The following is a 26,239-nucleotide window of genomic DNA, read 5'->3' as shown; positions in this document are numbered from 1 at the left end:
TGTTATCTCTTATATTCTATCCACAAGAAAACATTGCTGAATATATTTTATTCAGCATGCTGAGCACACGTTGACCGTGACAAATCCTCTCTAAATTTGGTCCTGTGTCTCATGCGCGTAAACGTAGCATGTCTTAGGCAAGTCCAATTCTTCAGCCACTTAAGATATAATAACATGAAAAGAATACATCTTAGCAGTGAGCTAAATATATACCTAGTCTTGCCATAATTACTGAAACAAAGAAAAAAAAAATTGTATTGCAAATAACATATTATACTTTTACATGGTATTAGTTTAATATATAAATATAATAAATAAATAAAACAATTAAAAATATAAAAAGCTTATTCGAAGTGATCTCCATTGGCTGCAATACAGTCCTTTAAACGTTGAGGCCAGTTATTAATAGAACTACAACTGCGCTCGTCACAAAATGTTATAAAATGTTAAGTCCGATTTGCCCAGTAATTTCAATAGATACGGCGCCCTTCAGACCTAAACACAGTAATGCTTACACATTACTGCTTCACGGCAGAAATAGGCGCCGTTGTGGTACCCATAATCTTCCCGGCATCCTGTGCAAACGAGCCTCACACTGGTAATGGTGTGTGTGAACAGATTTTGCGTTCTACTCACAAGGGCGACCCTTATGTGATAGGTGTCAATGGACACACACTTAAGGCACAGCTGTTTGTAAGGACGCTGGTTTAATAAAATGCAGCTGTCTGCCTTTAGAGTGTTATGCTAATATCGATCTTATTAAAGCTTGCAAGCCACCTGCAAGCAAATGTGAGGGAGGTCTTAATATGTTCTGTTATGCAGCCTGATTTAACAAAGTTTAATGCAACTGGGACAGTATTTCCATAACTAATGCCTTCAACGTATACGTCTCGTAATGTTCACAAATCAACTCGAACAAAACCTTGTTTGGCTTTGACTAATTAAGAATGATCACTAAATATTCCGTTCTATTTCAAGACATTGTTTTTATCAGTATTTGTCTGAAGGTCGGCGCTGTGATTAATCGTTAACTATAATTTAAAAATGTTATTGAGATATATCAACTAAATCGAACTGTAGGGCTATTCACTAACGGCCGTTCCCAATATTCAGTCTATCTCCGGTTGTGATAAAAATCGTAACTATCGTTGACTTTTCTATCCCAATAAACTTATCGACGGTAACTCACCTTATCCGTACACGCTGTCTGTCAATGGGAGGACGTGTAGCTTACCAGCAATAGAATATTGTATGGAAATTGCAATTCACGCGTCCCAATATAAGGCGATAAGAATGACTTATCGGTTACATTGAGACAGCTTCAGGTTATTGACAGCTAATTACTGACAGTAGAAGGTAGTAATTTATCGTTGTAGGGAACGGCCGGAACAGTGGCAACTGTAAAAATAACTGTTATTTGATTGTCGGAGAAAATTTGAATGTTTACTTGGATGTTACGATGTATTCACTATTCGAAAGTGGTTATTGAGTGTATACTTTTAAGTTACCTACATTTATATCGATTAAAGTTAATTAGTTGCCGATTTCAGAAATACGTTCTTTTGAATAATCAATACATTGACCCGTCCCGAGAATTGAGACAATACTGTTAATAGTTTTAATCAAAATTGATTATTTTTGCCCTATCATCATGTCATGAAATGAATCTTACAGACACCTGCCTCATTTACCAGATCATCGTTCCACCTGGTGACAGGTCTTAGGCCCGGTGTCCACCAAAGCGCAGAGGAGAGGAGATGTATTTTGACAACCAACCAGATTTCGTTATTTCCACATCTCTCCTCCGCTTAGCTTAGGTGGAAATAGATCATGCAGAGAGGAGAGGAGATGTTTCATTTGGCTATAGAATTTTGTGCCGCGTCTAGCGATCAAGCGGCATGCCCTTTTCCCCGCTGCCTTCTCCCCACGCCTCGCACACCTGAAAGCCTTCCTATAAACACAGCTCACATCTCCTCTCCGCTCTGGTGGAAATAACCTGACAGCTTCGCGGTTTATCTCCTCTCGTCTCCTCTCCTCTGCGCTTTTGTGGATACCGGGCCTTACAGAACGTCCTATCCACATCCGCTATCCGCTCTGATACTCGAGATAAAAATCGTAACTATCGTTGACTTTTCTGTCCCAATAAACTTATCGACGGTAACCCACCTTATCAGTACACGCTGTCTGTTAATGGGAGGACGTATAGCTTACCAGCGATAGAAGTTTGTATGGAAACTGCAATTCACGCGTCCCAATATAAGGCGATAAGAGTGGCTTATCGGGTATATTGGGACAGCTTGAGATTATTGACAGCTAATTACTGACAATAGAAGGTAGCAATTCATCTCTAACTGTAGATAGTATATTGGAAACGGCTGTAAGGCTGTCAAGCTCCAGTAATTCCACTTATGCGGCGGGATCGAATCCCGAAAATCCTAAAGTTTGTTTGTTTTTTTCGTATCTAGCACTCACGGAATTTCATCGCATCAAATTCAACCTTATAGCATAAGATATAAAAGAAAAAAAAGCAACATTTTACAGAAGTAGGTATCTCAATGTGATAATGTCTCAATAATAGTTTTGTGACGGACAGACAATTAACGTCAATGATATTTTATTCACGCTACTTAACTTCCCAGCGTTTTTTCAATGTTTTCCTGTTTCCAATGTTCAAAGCAGAAGAGAACGACTTGGCTGTTTTTATACAGCTTCACGAAAAAAATATCAATGATGAAACTGCGCTGTTGAAACGGAAAATTTATTACGGTTTTGGTGTTTTGTCTAAATATAATCAGACAAATGATTGAAATTCATTTACTTATCTCGTTCATGAGCTTATCGACGGATAGATACATACATACATCATTATTTATAAATAACAATATAATGATAATAATCACAATCATAGCTGGTCGATAGCGCTTCAACAGTAGAGAGCTACTTCGCTGCTCTGCGCGGTTAGGACGAATACGACAAACACTATTGTCTCTCATTTCGCCACATTTTGAAATACTAGAAATAATTTTTCACGCATTTTATACCGCAGTTTTCTACACGCATACTCACATCTGTTTCCCGTCGGGGTAGGCAGAGACAACAGAATGGCACTTGCTTCTATCCTTACAAACCTCACGCGCTGGCCGGTTCCGGGTGCTCCGGAGAATTCCTTTTCTCAAAACGTACTCACGACGTACCATTTGGTCGACGAATGTCCTACGAGGTCTCCCGCGACCGACTTGCCCACACACACTTGCCTTATATATTTGATGTCATTCTTTCTTCACTCATTCGCTCCACGTGTCCAAACAATTTCAGCATTCCTTTCTCATTCCTTGTCACATCTTCTTTCAGACACCAGCGCGCTCGTGGTACCGCATTCGGTATTCTATCAATCAGTCTCACCCCACACATACTACATACATACTACGCAGTGATCGCATCTCAACTGCGTTAATTCTGCTACCATTTTCTGCTTACACGAAAAATGATAACGTGATATTTGAAAATTTATTGAAGTAGGCGTTACTTTGCGAAAATCCATAATTATGGCTGGCTCCTCGTGCCAGATTTTGGCGAGTCTTGAGGATGTCTCGTGTAAAGGCGAAACACGTGTCGAATTATTTTATGAAAACTCAAATCATTTGGATAACGTGATATTTGCCAAGACCCCCTACCCCCTAAGTAAGATTTGGAAAGTTTTAGCTTGATCTCCTCCCCTCTAGAACACCTTACGTAGTTAATGGATGCCCTCTATTATGTTGTCTCAGTACGTAATATAACGTGTACTGGAAATATTGTAAACAATTCAATTGAAATCAATTTGCACGTGACGCGTTTTGAATTAATATTTGTTGTATCTCTTGCAATAAATTCTAGTTGAAACAATTAAACTTTTAATTTTGGTGACCTGCATAGTTCACTCAAACTACATTGTGTTAATAGGCATAAGTAGTTGTTTTTTATATTATAATATAGGTAAATATAAATAACTAGCTGACCCGACACACGTTGTTCTGCGCAAAATAAATAAAATATTGTTTTCTTATGAATTTGTCCATAATATTTCATGACATCAAGAATTATTTCGTAAAATAATATGCTCCCTGTTGTTATAATGAAATTGTTTCACAGCAGAACTGTCAAATCGTACGTCAATAAATTCTCTCAGAAAATATGTCCATACAAAACAAGTATTGGAAATTAAAATAATTATGGGTCCCAAATCGAAATAAAAACTATCCTATCCCTCAAGTCGGACCAAACTGTACTCCATGAAGTAATACCCATTAAATCCGTTCATTAGTTTAGGAGTTCACTGGGAACAAACATCAGGACACTGGATTTATATATGTATATATATTATTAAGATAGTAGCCATTGTACGTTGTTTTGCCATAAAAAGTAAATACCCCGCGCCCGCTCATTGTATGAAATATAATCGACTGAAGTATTTGTTTTACGAATATAATAGGTATTTCTAAGTTAAAAAAAATACCAATTGAATTGAGAACGTTCCAATATTTACAATTGTATATTTTATTAAAAAGAGCGCAAAAAAGAATGCTTCGAGAGTTTCGACGCGCCGCGACTTCTCTCTCAGAGGGCCATTTGTTTCCGATGCGGTGGCAGTGTTAGAAATAACATTAAAAAGAATTCCCGTCTAATACCGTCACTTCATTTTTCATTTTTAACAGTGAAAGATAAATCAAATCAAAATCACTTTATTCATGTAGGTTAAAATCATTTCAATTACAATAAAGTGATGCAACAAACATACTCAAACGTCAAATAGTCAACGAGTAAGTCAAAAAAGTAAATGTAAATTAATACAAAAAAAAAAGTTATTGAGTACAGTAGCTGTAACATCCACACACACTGTAAATAAATATAGGTATTCTGTGGGAATTTTATAAGCAACTAGCTGACCCAGCAAACGTTGTATTGCCGATATTAAAATCGCGATACAAAAGTTACTGTTGATCGTAGATGAGTGAAAATTTGAAGTTTTGTGTATTTTTAAATGCTGACTTATAATCAAACAAATTTTTAAAAATGTCAAAAAAATTAAAAAAAAAAAGTTGGCGTGGACCACCCTTAACATTTAGGGGGATGAAAAATAGATTCTCAGACCTACCCAATATGCACTCAAAATTTCATGAGAATCGGTCAAGCCGTTTCGGAGGAGTTCAAAGTTTAACACCATGATACGAGAATTTTATATATTAGATTACAAATATCTTATATATAAAATTCTCGTGTCACAATGTTCGTTCCCGTACTCCTCCGAAACGGCTTGACCGATTCTCATGAAATTTTGTGAGCATATTAAGTAGGTCTGAGAATCGGCCAACATCTATTTTTCATCCCCCTAGATGTTAAGGGCGGTCCACACGAACTTTTTTTTTACATTTTTTTTTAAATTTGTTTGATTATGAGTCAGTCTTAAAAAATACATACAACTTCAAATTTTCACCCATCTACGATCAACAGTTACTTTTGTATCGCGATTTTAATATGCTTGCTTTAATAAGTTTGCTGGGTCAGCTAGTATATACATATATATAATAACTTTTAAGAATCTGAAACCGAGTCTCCGGCAACAGGATCACCCTGCCACCACAAGTAAGTTCACAAGCGAGTTAGCATGTGGTGTAATGAAACATAACTTTAATCTTATAGCTTTAAGGATGCTTTCTGCAACTAGCGGATCATGTATAGATGAAAAATTAGGACAAAAACACTGTAGATTATAAGTAGACAAGATTGTGAACTATATGTGGATTTACTTAGCCATATTCTGTATACACCAGGAAATTAGCAATTTGTTATGCTATCGGTACACAGATCTTATGAAAGTAATAGTAGCGCAGACGTTCACTTTGCTACATTACACAGATTTAAGTTAAAGACCTTAGATAATTTATACGTTTAGATGGAGTCTCTAGCCATTACTTTTACCAGTGGGAGGATCCTTTGCACAGGATGCCGGCTAGATTATGAGTACCACAACGGCGGCTATTTCTACCGTGAAGCAGTAATGTATAAGCATTACTGTGTTTCTGTCTGAAGGTCACCGTAGCTAGTGAAATTACTGGTCAAATGAGAATTAATATCTTATGTCTGAAGGTGACGATTTTGGGGTTTTTCAAGAATCCTGAGCGGCACTGCATTGTATTGGTGGCAGGGTGTATCAATTACCATCAGCTGAACGTACTGCTCGTCTCAAATTACAAAACCGATAAAAACAGGCCAGGAATATTAGTTTAGTGTGCGTGACAAGCTACGTTTTACACTCGCGATTTGTATGACACTTTGTGTTAGTGTGCGTGAATTGCTCAAAATAGAGGTTAGTTACAAAACACAATTTTTTTGACGTTTTCACAGATGTCATAGTCTATCTAGACGGATAAATGATCTAAGTTATAGACTTACAGGCTACAAGTAATCGACTTGTTGACAATATCTATAATAATGATTAATTGGTTGGTATTGAATGTTCAACTAATGTTATATAGAGAATTACACATGGGTACCGAAATTGATAAATATTACTCCATAATACAAATCTTCTATCAATATGAATAAAAATAGATTTTCGTTTGTTTGCTCCCTATGCCATTTCAATAATCATTAATCAGATTATGTTGAAACTTTGGTGTTCTGGGACTGCCAGCAACGGAGCTTGGCTAAAAAATCTATATATAAATGATTTTTTTTGTTCGTAGTATAACAACTGTTTCACCTGATTCCTGCCGCTGAATCCCACCTTCGCACGACACACCATAAATTAGGATATCATCCCCACCATCTGGGTGTGTGGTGATCCTCCACAGTGCAGTTTTCAAGGAGCTTTCTTGCATGTACTACAAAGCTGTGGAATCAGCTTCCTTGTGCGGTGTTCCCGGGACGATAGGACATGGGTACCTTCAAAAAAATCGCGTACACCTTCTATAAAGGCCGGCAACGCTCCTACGATTTCTCTGGTGTTGCAAGAGACTGTGGGCGGCGGTGATCACTTAACACCAGGTGACCCGTATGCTCGTTTGTTTCCATAAAAAAAAACCAACGCATGTTGGGTGGAGCCAGTCACTATAAATATGATCAATTTATTTTGAATGTTTCAGTGCTCGAAATATTAAATGAAAATGTTTGTGTAGAAATAAAATTGAAATGTGTTTCTAATGTAAAAATAGGGTTCCAAAAAACTCAGTGTGTATGAAATTGTGAATAATATCCTTGCCCTTCAATACCAACACATCAGATAGTACGTAATATAAGGTTGATCAAAGTAAACTCTAGTTTAACCATATTCTTGTCTATGTTGTCGGCATAAGTTTGTAATAAATGTAATTTTGTAATCTAAATACAATAGGATTGATGATTTACTTGATTTACTAGAATATCCGTGTACCTAATTGATTTTCTCGAAGATGTAGATAATAAAAATAATTACGTGCCAAGTGTTGGTAAACTGTGTTTATATAGCCAGTGAGCATGCTCTTTATTTAAGTAAAATCGACAGGATTTGATCCCTCATCAGTTCATCACCAAGACAAGTGTAAAAAATATGGCGCCATAAAAATTATTGAGATCATCGTAATGTTGTTGGAATGCCCATTTTAATTGTCCGAATGCCATTAGCTCGCCATCACTACATCTGGTACGTCGGAGGGCCTCACATCTGCTCCACTCTCGCCTCTCGATAATGTGCTAAAAATAACCGTGTTCATTTCGAGAATACCATCGCGTATCTGAGGCCCATTCCTCAACACTTTTGATGTACGTTCCGAGCTTAGACCTAGGCAATAGGCAGACGGAACGCGGAAGTCAGTTGGACTTTTCATATAAATTAGTAAATCTATGTTTTTTTTATTTAATTCGTATAAAATTTTATAATTGGCCTACACAGGTCTATTAAAGGATACCTAGTATTGAGGGTTAATTTTTATATTTGCCAAGTAGCTAATAGTTTTTATACACATTTGCAAGCAGATTTTAACACATCACCATACTGTATTTGTTTTCGTCGTAAACACCAATAAGGGAACCACCCTTAAAACAGCTCCTAAGGAGTGTTTTTTCTCATTCTGACTTAGGTCAATAGAAGAAGACAGAGTGCGAATTAGCAATGCTTTAAGTTAGCAGACTATTATGAATAAGGGGGTTAATGTCGAAGTCACTGTAAAGTATAAAAATGACCAAAAAGTTCTTGAGGAAAATTTTTTATACATGGACGTCGAATAAACGAAAACACTAGGTTCTTGAGACACACGAGAATCTTGAGCAACGAAATGTTTGCAATGCTATTTTGAAACCGATATAGCACTTGGTGTTAAAACTATTTGAGGTCGTTGGCCGCTTTCTCTGGTAGGTCTGTGCTTTCTTCGGTCTTATGTCACGACGGTAAACAAACACGTTGAATGATCGGAACGTGAACAGCGGACGGCTCGCGTGTCACGATGCGATTAGCTGTAATATCGTGTATTTGATATTCGCGTTGCATATTCACGCGCCCTTTTTCGGGAACGCCTTGCTAATTTCGTGCTCGAGCAGGAATCCTAATCACTTAAGGACCTCGATAGCTTTTTTTAGGCGGGGCCAATGTGAAATATCTTGGTAAAAAGTGGACTGATAATAATATTAAAATTTGATACTTCAATGGCCTTTCGTCGACTTATTTCAAAATATCTGCGATGCACCAAAATCGAAATGTAATGAAAAATATCAAAAAGCTTAATGTTGCGGACCTCCATATAACAAATTAATATTTAATAATATTACATCAGGTACATTCATAGATTCTTGGGCATACAGATTAAAGAACTGCATTAAAGCTAAACCTAGCCTTGTCGAATAGTCGCTTTTTTTATATTATTTTATAAATACATATAATATTTTTATTAAGATTACATTACGTCATAAAGATAATAATTATATTTTTATTTGTAACAGGACTTAAAGCCAGACTAGGTATTATATTATCGTATATTATGTACAATACACGAAGAAGCATGTTAATTTTTGTGTTATAAAACACATTAGCCTACAAACACACTTAACAAACAAAATTTTTCGTGATAACTCGCCTAATAAATAATTCTTAACAGAAGAGTAGCGGGCACTATGAAATATTATCATTTCATTCTTACTTGCCCCATTCTACCTTCTAAAGGTCGGGAACCATAATATTTGTGAGCCCCACATTTTCCCTTGCAACCTGTGTGTTGCAATTGGCAAGAGGGCGAAATCACCCAAACATGCATTCACTACGTGATACGGTTACCGATTAAGTGTGTCCGTATTGAGCAAATCTGGCCAAGGCTACCTTGGTATCAGCGCGAACATCTCGTTCCAAAATTTACTTAAACGCTAGTTTCTCTAAGTCTGTGGAAATATGTGGATGAAAAGTGGGTCGACGAAATGTCTTGCTTGTCCGATGACCAGTGGAACGAGATGAACGGTTGGAAACTGCACTGATTCTCAAGATTTTTAACATTCAATATGTCGTAATCACAAATTAATAACATTCAAATTATTTTGTTATTAGTTGTAGCTTGGTCGTAATGAAGTGATTAAAATATTTGAACATGCGTAATGTCAACAACTTCCTAAAACAACAAAATAGTTTAGAAAAAGTTACTGTTTATGTAGATTAAGAAAATAACCATAATAAACAAATTCGCTTTGTTTCATCTATACTATTGCAAATTACATATTAATCACTTTTACTTTGGCTTTAAGCAAGTCAATAATGGTGACGTCATTAGTTTTGGGTGTTGGACTTTGTTTCAAAGTTATCTTGCTACAGAAAAGGATACTACAAATATATATCAGTATAAAATACACCTTACGAAGGTTTTTTCTATTGAAAACCAATTTATTTATGATGTTTTTAAAATCCAAAAAAAGTGTTTGGTAAATGTTTATTTACTCTTGTACGTTACGACCACAGCACAACGAGATCACCTTACTTTACAATCTTATATTTGTCTTGCGAAACTCTCCTTTGATTTGATGTTGCATTGTTATTACACCAATAAACTGAAAGATGTTGATCAAAACAATTGTATAACTTTAAAGTACTTAATAATTATTAATTTAAGTATGTATAGGAATTTTGTAAAAAAAAAATACTTTATAGTTATTTATGCAACTGTTGTGTAATAAGGGGTATTGAAACACGAATGTGGGTTAGTTATTTTTTTCGATGAAAAACAAAAGCCCGCTGAGTTTGTTGCGCCCATTCTTCTCAGGTCTGAGGCATTCCTTTTGGAATGGGTGGTAGTGTTTGACTTTCAATAAGTGATGTCACATCCTATTTTGAATAAAAATATTTGAATTTGAGAAATATCTCTGTAACGTTAAGAATACATAAATTTGTATCGAAACGAAGGTTGTAACGGCGAGGCTGTATAATGGCATGCTCGACTGTAAACATAACAATTTGTAATTGAGGCGATCCTTACGCTCTGGTATGCAGCCGACTTCATGCATCGCGGCGAGCGTGCTTGCGTAAACTAAAAACAGTTTGCTTCACGACCGCCATTAGGTCGGACGCGATGCACGTTGGCCGTGTCTATTAGTTATACGTCTACGTTCTCTCCCGCGCCGCGCGCGTAGGTACAACCGTACACCGACTTGTGAATTGTGTCTGTGAGCGTAGAGCTACGAGTACACTCGCGGCCTAATGCCTATCATGTGGTGTGTGATTAATTGTTGTGTGTGATATCGTACTGTGTGTTAGTGTTATTATTGTTGGTACAAATGGTTAGGAAGATAATAGTGGTCGGTATACGCCACTATGAGGATCCGTTCTACAAGTCGATTGATAATAAATATAGGTAATGCATTGCCCTTCACCATTTAACATATTATTAACTGAAATATATTATTATGTTATTATACCAACCTATCATGTTACTGGTACAAACGTTCTTAAAACGCCTTGACAGAAAATACGCGGTGTAAAAACGGATCGCGGATTCAATCCCTGATGCTCTACTAAATCTTGATTGCATATTTTTCGACTCTATGTATATGAATGTCGTTCTGTCGTGCAGTGCTTAATACTTTCTAATGAAGTTCATAAAATTTGAATAAAGTGGCAACTGTGTTAATTATATTTAAAATTTTATATGTTTATGTTTAAAACGAAACACCGTCCACGATACAAGCAGTGAATTACGATTTACAGTAAGAAATGAGCCCCATGTTAGAGTCTCACTTGGTAATATGTACCACAAACAAATAATAGTATTTTATTAATATTAAAGGTAAAGGTTTGCATAAGATGTGTATAAAATTATATTTTTACTAAATTATTTTATACTTTTTAGTTTTTGAAGTCGGTGTTTTAAACGTATTTTATTTTATTTTTTACTTTTTAATGTCAGTTAATAAAAATAATATATATAATCAACCTGAATGAAAACTTATAAAAAACCGTATACAAACTACAATTACATCATCCATGTAAAGAACAATTTTCATAAAAAATGTTCATAAAATGAGTTTTCATTTGCCAAAGTATGTAAAATTTTTATGGGACCAAATGGCATCTATTCCGCATCGAATTACGTAAATAAATAATAGTTAAAAAAAAATCTAAAAATGACGCCTATTATATAATTCAACTAAAAAATAGAAAATAAATTTAAATTGAAAATAGTGAAACAAAATATATTTTAATGTAAAAAAAAAGCGTGGGAATAGAGAATTATTATTTTAATAATATCTTAAAAAGCTAATAAAGAATTTTATATAAAGCGTGCTTTTTAGTTTTATTTTAACTATTATTTATTTTTCATTTTGAGTCAAATTAGTGTAATGTCATCGGTCCTCGATAAATCTACAAAGTTTGAACGAAATCTAGCCGTTTAAAGTGGGTCGAAATCGAAGCTAGAATATAAAGCGTATAAAATTACTCATCGAGTTGAGAACCTCCTCTCTTTTTTGAAGTTGGTTAAAATATAAACTTAACTGAGGCTATTTTACAAGGGGACTCTAGAGTTGTGTATATACTCTTCATTTAAGTCGCACATAATTCAACGACAATGTTCATATACTGCTCGATGCTACGGCTAACATTATATTAAACAGTTTAGAGATAGACGTTATAGATTCGCGAAAATTATTTTAAATAAACAATAAATGATTAACTAACGCTCTTATTCATCTGATATTTATAAGATGTTGAAAACAGAGCAATCAAATGCGACTCAATAGAAGCAAGATTAGAGTCTGAGAGGCGGGGTATGCTACGAATCTAAAGGAACATAACTTATAAAGAAATTTAACGAATAACATATCACGTAACCTACTAATATTATAAATTTGAATCGATTTTGATGAAATTTGGTACAGCGATAGACTAGAGCTTGGGAAAAGACATATGCTTTACATATACACATTTTTGCCGAAAAGGTAACATGGTTCCAGCGGGATTTGTGAATAACTGAAATTCACGTCGATGAGCTATAACTATACCAACAGTAGGTTTAGTTTGCTATATGCAATGTTCCTCGAAATAAGATTCATGTAGCCTTTCAGTTTTTGACGTTTGAGTATTTTTGTTGCGTCACTTTACATATATTGCAATTGAAATGATTTGTAAAACAATTAAAATGTAAATCTTGACTTAAAAGAGTGGTAATGAGTTTCTTGCTACTTCTTCTCATTAGCTCAACCCTTTACGAAGTGGCGGTAAATTCAATAAGAAACAATATTTTTATTTTTTTTTGACATTCATAAGTGTCATTTCCGTGACCTACATGAATAAAGTGTTTTTGAATTTGAATTTTGAATATAATATGTTGGGAACAGGAGCATATACAGGAGATAATCTAAATTCTAAATTTGCTTATTATTTTTAAAAACGAACGACGAAGCCGCTGACATCAGCTAGTAATTACATATCATTAGGTAGGTATATAGATGTTATTTACACAATAAGTATCTAAGTTTGGTTAGGAGGTAAGGTTAATATTACCTAGTACCAATCCTATAGTTCCTTTTTCTTATTTACATAAATGATTTACCCTACATTGTAGAAAAAAAAACACAAGGTAGTATTGTTTGCGGATGATTCATTTATATTAAAAGTGGAAATAAGCCAAGTTTATAACATAGGTCCTAAAGAATCATTAAGAGAAAAACTTAAAAGAAATAAACATTTTCACTGATGCATCTCAATATATTGTTGATAATGTTATGTATTTTTATAAACACATTAGCGAATTCTTTAGAAACTGTGATAATCGCAATGTTTTAACAGTTACAAATATGAACTTATTATGCCTACTACTACGTTAAGTCGAGTTATTAAGTCCTTTGTTGGGCGATATACCGAATGTTTATGTTTTAGAACCAGAAAGTTGTACACAAAATATGTGTCACGAAATTCAAAAGAATTGTTAAAAACGTTTGTGTGGTACTACTTAAAGGTTACTTTAAACATTTAAAGTCATTTAAATTTCTTAATGATACCACGGATTGGCAATTGTGTTCCCATTAAATATTAAATAATAAATTTAATTTTTAAATCCTATCCCTAAAAATATTTGAGTTTGAATGATAAAATACGATCAATACGCATAATTATAATAGGTATATTCCAATTTCCGAATTGAATTGTTTCCTTTTAGTTCCGGATTTTTAAAATGTCAGTATAAGCTATATTCAGTGTTAAATAATATTTGAATTAAAATATAGAATTGTTTGTTACAGACATGTGACGGGCGCAAGCGGGCCGCCGGCGGGATGCGGCCACCAGAGGAACAGGTCACTCGACTCTGTCCTCCAGAGGATACCGGAGGACATGACGCCGACCTCGCCGGATGGCGCCCCCCTCCGCCTGCCAGAGGTTCCTCGGCTGGCGCTCCCTCCGGACCTCCCTGCCGGGTCCGATGACTCCGGCATCCACACCCCTCCAGACAACTATGACGAAGACAGACCGACTCCCGCCGCCGCACGATCCAGAGAAAGCCTCGACTCAGGCAATCCAGAAGACACAGAAAAACCCCCAGACCCGCCTGATGTTGCCCAGGAAATTTCTGATACCCCAACAGATACCAGCATACATAAAGACCAGTCCTTGCGGTTGTTCGAAAGCGAATATTTCGACATGAGCATGGCCATATCATACTTATTCACCTCGAAGCCGGGCGTGCAAAGCTACCTAGCGAACAAAATGTTTACTTTCCCGCACGAGGACGTGGACTTTTATCTGCCGCAATTAGCGACCATGTTCATAGAAATGGATGATTTAGCGGAAGTGTTGCGCCCTTATCTGGTATTTCGGTGTAAGCAAAGTGCCGATTTCTCGCTACGTCTCGCTTGGATGCTGACGGCGTTCGGTGGCGATGCGAAACGGTCGAGAGCGAAAAAGTTCAGGGATTCGATCTTGGCCGAAGAGATCAGACCTGCGGCCAGGAGGGGGCACCACCGCTCCCAGTCGGATGCTTCCGCGTTGAGGCTTGTAGCACCTTCTAGTAGGCATCTGGGGGACCTGGCCTCGGGCAGGGCCTTCGACAACGGGTGCGTGTGTGGGGAACAGTGTTCATGTGGTGCGCCCAGAGTGGCTCCACAGACCAAGGTAAGAATTTTTATAATTCCAAAATAATTTCATTTGTATTAAAATAATGTTGAAATTTGAAAACCGGATAAAACGATGTACATACTATGCCACTCTGGTATTTATTTATTTATTTGTATCTCCAACAGCTGTACATATTAAATTACATCTAACACATGCCTTATATCTATTAACATTTTTATGTACTGCCAATTATAGGAGAACACATCATTCCATAACTATAATTTGCCTTTAAGGTGTCTAAAAACTACTAAACTATCTTAAAAATAAGCTTAATATATAAAATAAGTAAATATTTTAGCTTTTTTGAAATTTCGACCTGTGTGGGGTTGAAATAGGGGATAAAAGTTCGTATTGAAGTCCAAGCAAAGTCACGCATTCACACCTAGCTAGGAATTCGATTTTTATATTTGATACAAAAATAGAACGTTTCAAAGTTTCAGTAATACTTTAAGAAAAATATGTTGTTCCCATAGGAAATTATATTCTATGCCGTGCTTACGAATATCAAACACGCAAAATGTTTTAGCTAAGGATGAAAAAACAAAATAGTTTATGAAAGTGTATTAAAATAAGCAAATTTGTAACTCACCGCAGCACTTTATATGTGTATTATTGGCAAAGTATATAAAAAAAAAGAATAGCTGCCCAAAGTAACTAACTATTCCACGCGGACGAAATCGCGGGCAAAAGCTAGTACCTATATAATTAACGGAGCAAAGGATCATCATCCTCCTGAGTTTCTAATACTAATATATATTATTTGATTGGTACATTATATATATATACTAGTGGATCCGACAGACGTTGTCCTGTACACACGTCTTAAATTTGAAAAATCGGTCCAGCCGTTTGGAGGAGTTCACTAACATACACATGAGCAGGAGAATTATTGTATATGGACGGAATTGAGTATCGTAACCAATCTCAAATTCACTGGGACACACAAAAATCATCAAAATCTGTCCAGCCGTTTAGGAGTAGTTCGATTGTGAAGCTAAACCATTCTCGAATCCACCTGGAGACACACACCAATCTCAAAAAAAAATCCTCAACATACGTCCAGCCGTTTAGGAGGTATAGTTAAGTTGTGAATCTAAACCATTCTCGAATCCACCTGAAGACACACAGAAAGTTTCATTAAAATCGGTCCAGCCGTTTAGGAGGAGTTTAGTTACAAGAGATGCACAAAAGAAAACTAGCTGACCAAGCAAACGTATTGCCGATATTAAAATCGCGATACAAAAGTAACCGTTGATCGTAGATGGTTGAAAATTTGAAGTTGAATGTATTTTTTATTGCTGACTCAAAATGAAACAAATTAAAAAAAAAATCAAAAAAATTAAAAAACAATTTGGCGTGGACCACCCTTAACATTTAGGGGGATGAAAAATAAATGTTATCCGATTCTCAGACCTACCCAATATGCACTCAAAATTTCATGAGAATCGGTCAAGCCGTTTCGAAGGAGTTTAACTACAAACACCGCGACATGAGAGTTTTTTATATTAGATATACAACGTGAACCAGAAAGGGTATAACATCCCTTCAATGGTACGTTATTTGGGTCATATGCATATGTTTAAGTTTTAATAAATAAATAAAAAAAAGAAAAAGACTTCCCTACGAAATAAAAATATTATTTTTCAATTTCTTTTCTTAGACAACCCTAAATTTAAAGAGGCTGCCAGTTTTAGGCGGGGCCTTTGTTTATAAACAGAATGAGGTCACCTACCTATGGACTTAAACATAAACAATAATCTATGATTAAGGAGTATGCACACTACATGAAATGTGGCTTGTGTCTATGTTATTACTCATTCATTTTTAACTTCCTGTTATTGAAACAAATAAACAAAATAAGAAATTACATAACATTACACAGTTTCACGTCTGTATTCCTGAAGGGTTATAGGTGTATTTTTTCCACCCACGTTTCACTATGTTTAATTCCCACGTAATAGGGGGCGAGCATCTACATTTCTGAACTATGGGCTGCTAGTGAGAAATTTCCTACGAAAAACTCAATAACTGCCCCATTCCATACCCAGGCCGGGTACAAACCCGGTCCGGGAATGGAGTACATATGATTAATACGAGGATGGTCAAAGATATCCATATTTGACAAAAAAAATCCGTGATGAACTCATTTAATTTCGAACATAATAAACAAATCTTGAATTAAAAATGGTGCAGTGTGTAGGGTGCCTTTAGAATAGACATTTACACACACACAGACCAGTAAATATCGTGTTTATTTACGTTATTTAAATTTGTAACACTCGCGGAAATCAGAGTAAATACTAACATAACATAGTTTCATAATAAGATTAGAATTAAAAAAATATTTATTGGGTAATACATAACTACAGTAAATACAAATTTAGAAGTATTTTCAATGTCAGCAAATGTACATGTCAGCAAGTGTAAAGCAAATGCACATACAAAATAACTTTGTCTTCATGGCAAAATGAGAACACAAATTGCTTCACAGCTGCAATGAATCGTAGGCATTTTACTATTATCTGATATTATGTCACATCTACGTTTTTCATCTGTTTAAGGTCAAAGAGAGTTCAAAAAAACAGCTGATTAGGGTTGAGGGAATCATAGTTTTTGCGAAAACTTAGCACTTCAAATATTGTATTAAAATATAATGCTAATACATTTCTGACTTCACGTAGTCATTAGAGATGACCTAAGGAATGTCTGGTTCAAAGCATAGTATACCCATTTAGTTTCACCTTGTATATCAATGCAACAGCTCCGCCGGACTAGATATAGATAAACAACTGTGACGCCAGAGTCGAACGAATCGCGAAGAGGTTAATTTACCGTTAATTTTGAGTTAGTTAATGTTAAACAAAAAATTTTTGTATTTCATAATATAATTAAGTTCGCCTTGATCATTAAAGTATGAAGCCACTTCGGTCGTGTGTAGGAGGAGCTCTTATGTGTGGTTTTTATTAGTATAAAAAAGAAGAAATTATAGTTTAAAAATAATAAAAAAACACGAGTCAGTTTATTTCAACAATAGACATTTAGAAAAAAAATTCTAAGGGCTCGACGAAAGCAAGATATCACAAACTGAAATTGAAACATCGCTGATCATGTTTAAATTAGGAAGTTGTAATTTGAATACAACGTTCGCGTAATTATAATAACGCGGTGGATTACTTTCTGATGCAAATAATATGTTCTCACTTCAGCTTCAACGGAGCTGCAAACAATGAAATGAAAAACTTTCACGAAACAAAGAACGCGAAATACAAAGATAACAATATCAGATACGGCAATATTATCTTCAATTTACTGTTACATCATAAATTTTTTGATTAGATAATTATTATAACGCCATAATTATTACGTCAGTCTCTTTTAAGATCTATTTCGTCTCAGCATTTTGTTAAGTATCATTATAAATATCCGCAGGATCGAGCTTTGCTCGTTGGCTTGTATGTTGATCTTTCCGTAACAATTGATGATGACATTTCATTCTTATGTTTTTTGAAGTGAAATCTTCTTTTAGCGCGATACGCACATTTTTAGATGAGATAAAATCTCTGGACTCGCGACACCGTTACGAGACGCTTCATCGGCACCCAACAAACAAATGGTTGCCATGGTGATTTCAGTTATTATTTAAATATGGTTTTTATTTAATACAAATTGTCATTTTTGTGTATGATAGCGCAATAAATGAACATTGTAGTGACCCACATAAATGCTAGTACTTTTGTACTCATAAATAAACGTAGTGCGAAATTGCCGCAGAACTGCACAACGTTAATGTTGAAGTTATTACTTCTGCCGGCACTCCCGGAGTGCACCCGTATTTTTTTTTATAACAGAGGGCAAATGGGCAAAAGACTCACGTGAAGAGAAGTGCTAAGCCTATGCACACATTAGCAAAACCAGGACTCAAGCGATGCATCACCGGCTTTTAAGGATGGGAGATAGCTCTATGCTTGAAGTCCCGAAGTCGTTTCGGTCTGGGAAAACTGTAGCAAGAAATTCCTCGCACGCGCGGTTGTAGAATGCAAGACGTCAACATAGCTGGTTTTATTTGTTGTCATTCTGTTGTGTTGGTTCTAATTAAAATAATGAATAAAGGAGCTAAACGTTATAGGACTCTATTGCTGAATATTTTCTGTGAGTTAATCGAAGTTTTTTTTAATATGAATTTTTAAGTTAAAATTATGGCAGCGGGCGCGCTATACGAGTCTCGTGTTATAATAATGTGTGTGAGAATTTTCGTACAAATAAGTTATTTTTTTTATATTTGAGGAGGCAAACAGACAAGTGCCTCACCTGATTGAACGTGAAGACCAGCCGCCCACAATACCGGAGGTCGAGAGATGCAATGTCTGCCTTTGAAGTAATAATTTGATCTAATCTTTAACGGTAACTTAAGTTTGCCCTAAATCATGTCGGTTCGGGAATACTGTGGATGCCGCAACTATGTGAGGCACGTTTCTGGTGGAATACTTGAAATTAACAAGCTGAGGATGAAATTTCGCATTTTCACGTGATGTCTCGTGGTGAAATTCGGCTCCTGGAATTTACCTGAAGTATTCCGCCGCAGTCCGAACACTCACCGTGATAAAGTAAGATCCAGAGAGACTCTTTACGCCAATGCTAAAGATATATCAATCGCGGGTATAAGTATATAAGTGAAATATGCTTTTGCGATACCACATTTTTATATGTAAAATAAATAGTACTTTAAAAAAAAACTAAAAAAAAAAGCTTTTTATAGAAAACCGAACTGAAATATTGAAAATTAATTTTGAAATTTAAAATGAGCAATTCCTACCTTAAAGACGATAGATGAAAATAATATAATTTAACATATTTTCCTCATTAAAAAATGTAATAATTTTATCAAATTAATGTATTGTCATCGGTCCGCGATAAATCTACGAAGTTTGAACGAAATGTGGCTGTTGAAAGTGGGTCAAAATCGCGCCTAAATGAGTCGGTTACAAACAAACAAACATACATACATACAGGTGAAGCTATTAATAAGCGTGTAAAAAGCATAAAGTTATTTTAAAAGATAAAATGTGATCCTGACTAAGATGTGAGTCTTTTTCGGTTTGTCGCAAAAGCAATCGTCGATTTGTCGTAAATCAACCGAGTGTCTAGTGAGCAAGTTGCTCACGAGTTTCATTCCCCTTCTTCAACTCGTAAAGTGAGCTTTATTACATCGTTCTTAGGACCATGAAGCGAACTATAACACACACCTGCATAATATTACACACTAGTACATACTAGAATTCAAGCCCCTAAGAAGTTATGTTAGTACCTAGCTGCGTTAGGTTCCGGGGGAGTTGTGTGTTTGTTTAGGAATACAAATATTAGTGGATGTTATTGAAATTTTGTACTACAAATGTAAAAATTTTTTTGTATGATATAATATATTAATTTAATCAGTCTGCTGAGTGAGAAGATAATTGAATATTAAATAATCCAAGTTGTATTATTTGAATCTAGAATGTTCTTGTTATTCTTTTCTTTCTTTTAAAATACTATGTTACTTAAGAAGAGTTATTAGTTTTTGGTCATTCTTTCGATTGGCATCATAAAAGTCGAGGTGTGTTTTTTTTTTACATTTCAGTCGGTTCGATTCCCAGACGAGGCAAGTATTTTTTAGAAAATCTTTGAATGCAGAAGTACTAACTTTTAAAAATAACATAGTCTTCTTTCAGTAAAATAGCCTATCTTCGATATTTAAGGTACTTTCCCTTTATGTCCCATAACTTTGGGACACCCTGTATATTGTTTCAATAGCTTTCTTATACATTCACTCAAATCATCCAAATTTTTAGCAATCTATGAATACATGTAAAATAATACGCATTCAGAGGCCGCTGCGCGTGCGCCTAAATCGCGCCGATCTAAGACATCCTGCGGCGCGGGGGCACTTGCCGATTTCGGAATAAAAAACGTTTTTGAGGTTTTATTTTAATCCAAAGTAGCCGTTACGCCAAAACGGAAATTTCATCCACAAACCCCTATTACTAAACTGACAAGTTTGTGGAGCATTAGCAAGTATTATGTAATGTTTGTTCAGTTTATTGATGTTCCATTTACATAATTGCTAATAAATGTTGATGTAACACTCCTACTTGTCTTGCACGCAACTACGATGGAGATGACCCAATGTAGCTCAAGGAAAAGCTAAATTTTTACAAGCAAGATTTGTATCAAAATACTTTTAAGTGATTTACTCACTCACACTTAGGACTACTTTTTGTGTGTTATTCACATGCTCAATAAGATCTTCAATTCATTGTATTTCGTAGTGCCACATTGTCATCAATGGAAGAATATCCAGGAAAATCAGGCAGTTTCAGGGGTTCTAGTAATTCTGTTGTTCGCGTATTAGGCATATTAAATGTGATGACGAATCATATTAAGCGTTAAAAATACGAAGTTGCAGGTCCTGGCATAAAATGGCTACTATTTTGCGGAAATCCATTATTAGTTTAAATATTATTCATAACATTTCAAATAATTGGTATTTTGTTATTACGTACCGTATAACCTGCCTCCATATGCATTTCCCAAATAACTTCTATTTTGATAAAGCATTCTTATTAGTATAGATTACAATAGTATTTCTTTGACTAACGCGAGTGTTACATATTTAAATAAAACACTTTTAAAGGATTAGAACGCGGTGTAATTAATTGTAACTGTGTTTTTACATTAGATTTTTGCGTAAAAGTTAAATTTTAATTTTTATTTAAGTTAACTCGACGTTTCAAGATCTTTCTAGGTATCGTTTTCAGGGGGAGATTTTAACTGCAGATGAAATGAGTCAAAGATTGTAATTGTCATATTTGTCATTATGAAGTTAAGCGCCATTTATTGTCTCGGAGGTGGTATTTGCTATAGACAGATGGTGTTTGGCAAACTTTACTGACAGTGTCCTCTTCTTTTTTGGTATGTGTAGTTGTGGGTTTCAATTTAGAGATTATCAAAAAATCTAATTTAAAAACACAGTTACAATGACACGCGTTTTAATCCTTTAAAAGTGTTTTATTTTAATAGGTTATAATTTCATACAACAAGCCACCTAGTGTAGTGAACACATTGATTTTGTAGATAGATTGATACTCGTAGGCACCGGCAGCTATATATCGCTTCCACTGGGTAGTGGGTACATCAATATTATTGTTGAGGTCATATTATAAAGTGCGTCAAATCAAAGTCCAGCAATAACTCGGTGATTCATTTGTTAATATAATGTGATACTGGCACGTGTTCATTGTTCAAACAAATACACACACTCAAGATAGCGGCTGAGGTTTACAAAACAATCATTAATACGCGGGGACTTTACTACTACTGATCTTAGTTTACGTGGTCAGGGAAGTGAGTTAATATTATGGATATTCCAATATAGATAGTGTCACAATATTCTATTATACTAGCTGACAATAAAGACGTTCTGTTCATAATAAATAATATACTGTTTTTTATGAATATTTCATAACATCGAGAATTATTATTTCGTAAAATATGCTCCCTGTTTTTGGGTGTGTTCCGATATGCACTGCGAGCACTGCACAGTGCTATCACTGTAGAAGAATTCGTACCGTTATGGACTGCCAGTATACTGCGGCAGTACCCTAGGGAAATATATGACGTCATAAATCGCCGCCATATTCTACAGTGAGCACTGGCGTTTTCGAGGTAAGGTACTCGCAGTACTTTGATCACGTGATCAGTCAAAACCACTCGAGTGCCTAACGTTTTATAAACAAAGTTTAATCCTAAATATTTTTAATTTGACAGTACTCCAACAACAGTGTTTTTTAATGAACTAGAAAACTTTAATACACTCATTTGGATGCTGCGTCAAAAAATGCTGCTGACAGTATACGGGATTGCGTTCCGTTTTAAATAGTAACCAGTATAACTAACTATAAAGGAACGGCTTCACAGTATACTAAATTGACGTTACACTGCTCAGTGGTTGCAGTGCATATCGGAACATACCCTTTATAATGAAATTGATTGACAGCAGAACTGTTGGGTCTTAAATTGCGTCAATACATTCTCTCGTAGAAAATTTGTCCATACAAAACAAATATTGCAAATAAAAATAATGATGGGATCGAAATAAAAACTATCCTTTCTCTCAAGTTGGACTAAACTGCACACCATGAAGTAATCCCCATTATAATCCGTTCATTAGTTTAGGAGTTCACTGGAAACAAACATCAGGATACTGGATTTATATATATTACATGATATATGTTTCTGGTTTTCGGAAATGGGCCCACCGAGAATTGAAATAAATTATGTTTTTTTTTAACAAAAACATCCATATAATTTTAACATCTGGATTCTTAGTTGCTAATGGTCTGAACTAAATGATTTTCGATATTCGTTTTGATTCCCCGTTGCTGTGATTAATATTTTTAAAATATTTGTTTTGTGTTTCTCACATCTTTCAAAATGAAAAGGAGTTATGTCGGACCATTACAGTATTATACATTCATACAGTGTTTATTTGACTAGTGGAAACATTACTCCCTTACGAGCTTAGGCCTAATGCACACCTAGTGGAGGCTTGTTGCACAGGATGCCGGCTAGATTATGGGTACCACAACGGCGCATATTTCTGCCATGAAGCAGTAATGTGTAAAAATTACTGTGTTTCGGTCTGAAGGGCGCCGTAGCTAGTGAAATTACTGGGCAAATGAGACTTAACATCTTATGTCTCAAGGTGACGAGCGCTATTGTAGTGGTGCTCAGAATGTTTGGGTTTTTCAAGAATTCTACGCGGCACTGCATTGTAATGGGCAGGGCGTATCAATTACCATCGTAATGCCAGTACCAGCTGAACGTGCTGCTCGTCTCGTCCCTTATTTTGATAAAAAACAAACACAAAGAAAAACGGTGAAGGTATGCCAGCGAAATTTTATCCTTTGGTGAACACACGCTGCTGTATCACTTTCCTTCGTGAGCTTTCTTTTGACGTCGCTCTTTCTATGTGTACCCAGCATTAAAGCAGTTAGACAGATTATCGCATATGCCGGAAGCTCGCTGTTAAAGCGATGATAAACAATGGAATCAGTGTAGTAACTATTATTACGACCATTGGTTGTGAACACACTTTTGGTTGTGATTTGTAATAGTGACTACTCATTTTCCCAGTAATTTCACTAGCTACGGCGCACAGTTTACACATTACTGCTTCACGGCAGAAATAGGCGCCGTACCTATAATCTAGCCGGCATCCTGTGCAAAGGAGCTTCCAACTGGTAGATTCGCTTTAGTTCCTAATTTGAAAACGTGCCAATAGTTCTTATGCGCACTGTACATTAATGTATTGAGAATTAACATTGACATTACTAGATAAGACAACAATCTGTTCACCGCTACCGCTCACCTTGATTGTCTCTATCTCCGCGCCCTTATGCTGATAAGGTCCGTCTCACGACTTGCGCAACTAATTCAATGTCGTTCTGACTGTAAGCATGAACGCTGCATAACATGCTAACAGCTGTTTTACTAATAACGATTTAGTTAAGCCTCAATTGCACAGGCCGACAAGTCGTCTCATCTCAGCAGCGAAGTCTGTTTGGACCCGAAGTACCTAAAATATGAAGCTAAAGACCAAAAGAAAAAAAAAATACAAAGATAAAAATAAAGATGGTAGAACACTGCAGACGCAGCTTGCCCCATCATACTAAAATTGCTTAATCTAACTAGCATGCGGTTTGAACTGTCTGAACAAAATCTAAGCGTCAAAAATCGGTTCGAAAAAAGTCACGCAATCGAATCCGTACTTAAAAAGGATTTTTTTCCAATTTCAAATACTACTGAATTACTGATTTTTTGCCACCAATGTTAAATTGATTTTATTCTACCGTCTTAATATGTTCATTCGAATTTTCTTAAAATTTTTTGTCGCACAACTAGTTGCTCAACTAAAATCGCACCATGTGAACCCGCTATTAGTAATACCCTTGGAATACCTCACCGACAACACGTCAACATGACGCCGTCTGATACGAGAATTAATTGAAACTTACTGTTGTAATTATTGTGCTCATAATAAAGTGTTTTCGTTAATTATTCTTCTATATATTAAAAATGCGAATGTGAGAGTTTTTGTTTGTTTGTTACGCTTTCACGCCTTAACGACTCAACCGATCAGCATTCGAAAACCGATTTTGTCTGTCACTCAATCGAAGTTTTCAAGAGATCCCAAGGAAGCGTGATTCAATTTTAGGTCGAGTCCACGTAATAATATAACGAATGACGCTGAAATAAGCATTTAAAGGTAATACTATTCGTCAGAGGTTCTAGGAATGTCGTAAAAAAATTTTTATATTTTTATGAATACCACAACTTATAAGAAGCCACAACCTGAGAGCTGAACAAAGCATACAAGATTTTATGACGATACGTCACTCGAACGGTTAACTCAGTTGGCAGAGCACTCGCAGGGAACGCGAGAGGTCGTGGGTTCGAGTCTATTGTTCATAAAATTATGTTTTCAAATTTAATTTGTGAATACCAAGAAGCAGCTGGCCATAATATTATGGAAAATTTATTATGAAAAATTTCATATTTATTATATAATAAATATGAAATTTTTCATCTTGCGTAGGATGTGGTGATACTAGCGGAAATGACTAATATTTGTTACTCAAACAGCATCTGGGGCAGTCGACTTTAATGAAACAATATTTTCATATTATGAAAGAAAATATATTAGTTTAATCCATTTCTTTAACAAAGACGAGTTATGATGTAAAAGAAATTAATGATCTTTCTTAAAATCTTCCAATAACGAATTCTATTATATATAGGTAATGAAAATGGTCTTTGTTTGAGGCACAATCACGCCTATACCACAGATCGTATCGACATGAAACTACCACCATTCGATGTGAAATTTATCCAAGATGGTTGCTTTTATTTTTCGAATTCCAACGTTCCTTCATTAATGTATTTCCTTTTAAAATTACCCCAGCGAAGGGGGCGGGAACGACTAGTATTTTTATATGTATGATAAAAATAATAAATATTATAGAACGTTAAGTTATTAATGTTAGTTAGTTAAGTTATTAAAACATTAATTTGTAACAATATTTTGTAATTACTATGTTTGTGTGTGTGTTTCAATGTGGCGGACATTGATAAATATAAAAAAAATACCAAAAAACAACCGACTTCAAAAACACTATTCCAAAACAATAGATATGTACACTAAAATGTTTAAAAATAATTGCGTACTTATCTTTATACAATCAAATTAATTAATCTAAATCTAGTCACGATTATTGTTATTTTTATGAGTCAGTGTCAGCCAAGGTAGTTTTGTAACTACATGACGTATAGTTATAGATGTGATGTGCTTGAGTCGCACGCGCGACGCATTGAGGCGAGAGGTAAGAGCGGGGCTGCGGCGGGAAGACACCGATTCCAAATTTTAATTAAAATGACGATTACTTCATCCAGAAAACATCAGGACCTTTTCGTTGCCTGCGACTGCGGGTGTCAGTGTGAACAACTCTTTATATTAGATATATAAAGAGTTCTCTATTACATTGTCATAATTACGTTCTGCCGCGTAATAATTGAAATGTATTTATAAAGTTACTGTTTGGGATTACG

At 35.4% G+C, this 26,239-nt stretch overlaps 1 protein-coding gene across 2 annotated transcripts in view; it reads left to right on the top strand.

Annotated features, from left to right (window-relative positions):
- The window catches only part of LOC126967159 (phosphatidylinositol 4-kinase beta), an 88,313-nt gene that overhangs the window by 38,718 nt on the left and 23,356 nt on the right, over positions 1-26,239 (top strand). Inside the window, exons 1-2 of one of the 2 annotated variants that reach the window (XM_050811617.1) lie at positions 10,543-10,841; positions 13,726-14,593. In XM_050811617.1, coding sequence (XP_050667574.1) covers positions 10,765-10,841; positions 13,726-14,593 — 945 coding nt within the window. In that variant the 5' untranslated portion in view covers positions 10,543-10,764. Of the gene's footprint in view, positions 1-10,542; positions 10,842-13,725; positions 14,594-26,239 lie in introns of those variants that run through there. The other variant, XM_050811616.1, reaches the window with a different exon arrangement.

This window comes from Leptidea sinapis, chromosome 12 (assembly GCF_905404315.1).
Source record: "Leptidea sinapis chromosome 12, ilLepSina1.1, whole genome shotgun sequence".
NCBI classification, from domain to species: domain Eukaryota; kingdom Metazoa; phylum Arthropoda; class Insecta; order Lepidoptera; family Pieridae; genus Leptidea; species Leptidea sinapis.
This window is presented reverse-complemented; position numbering and strand designations above follow the sequence as displayed.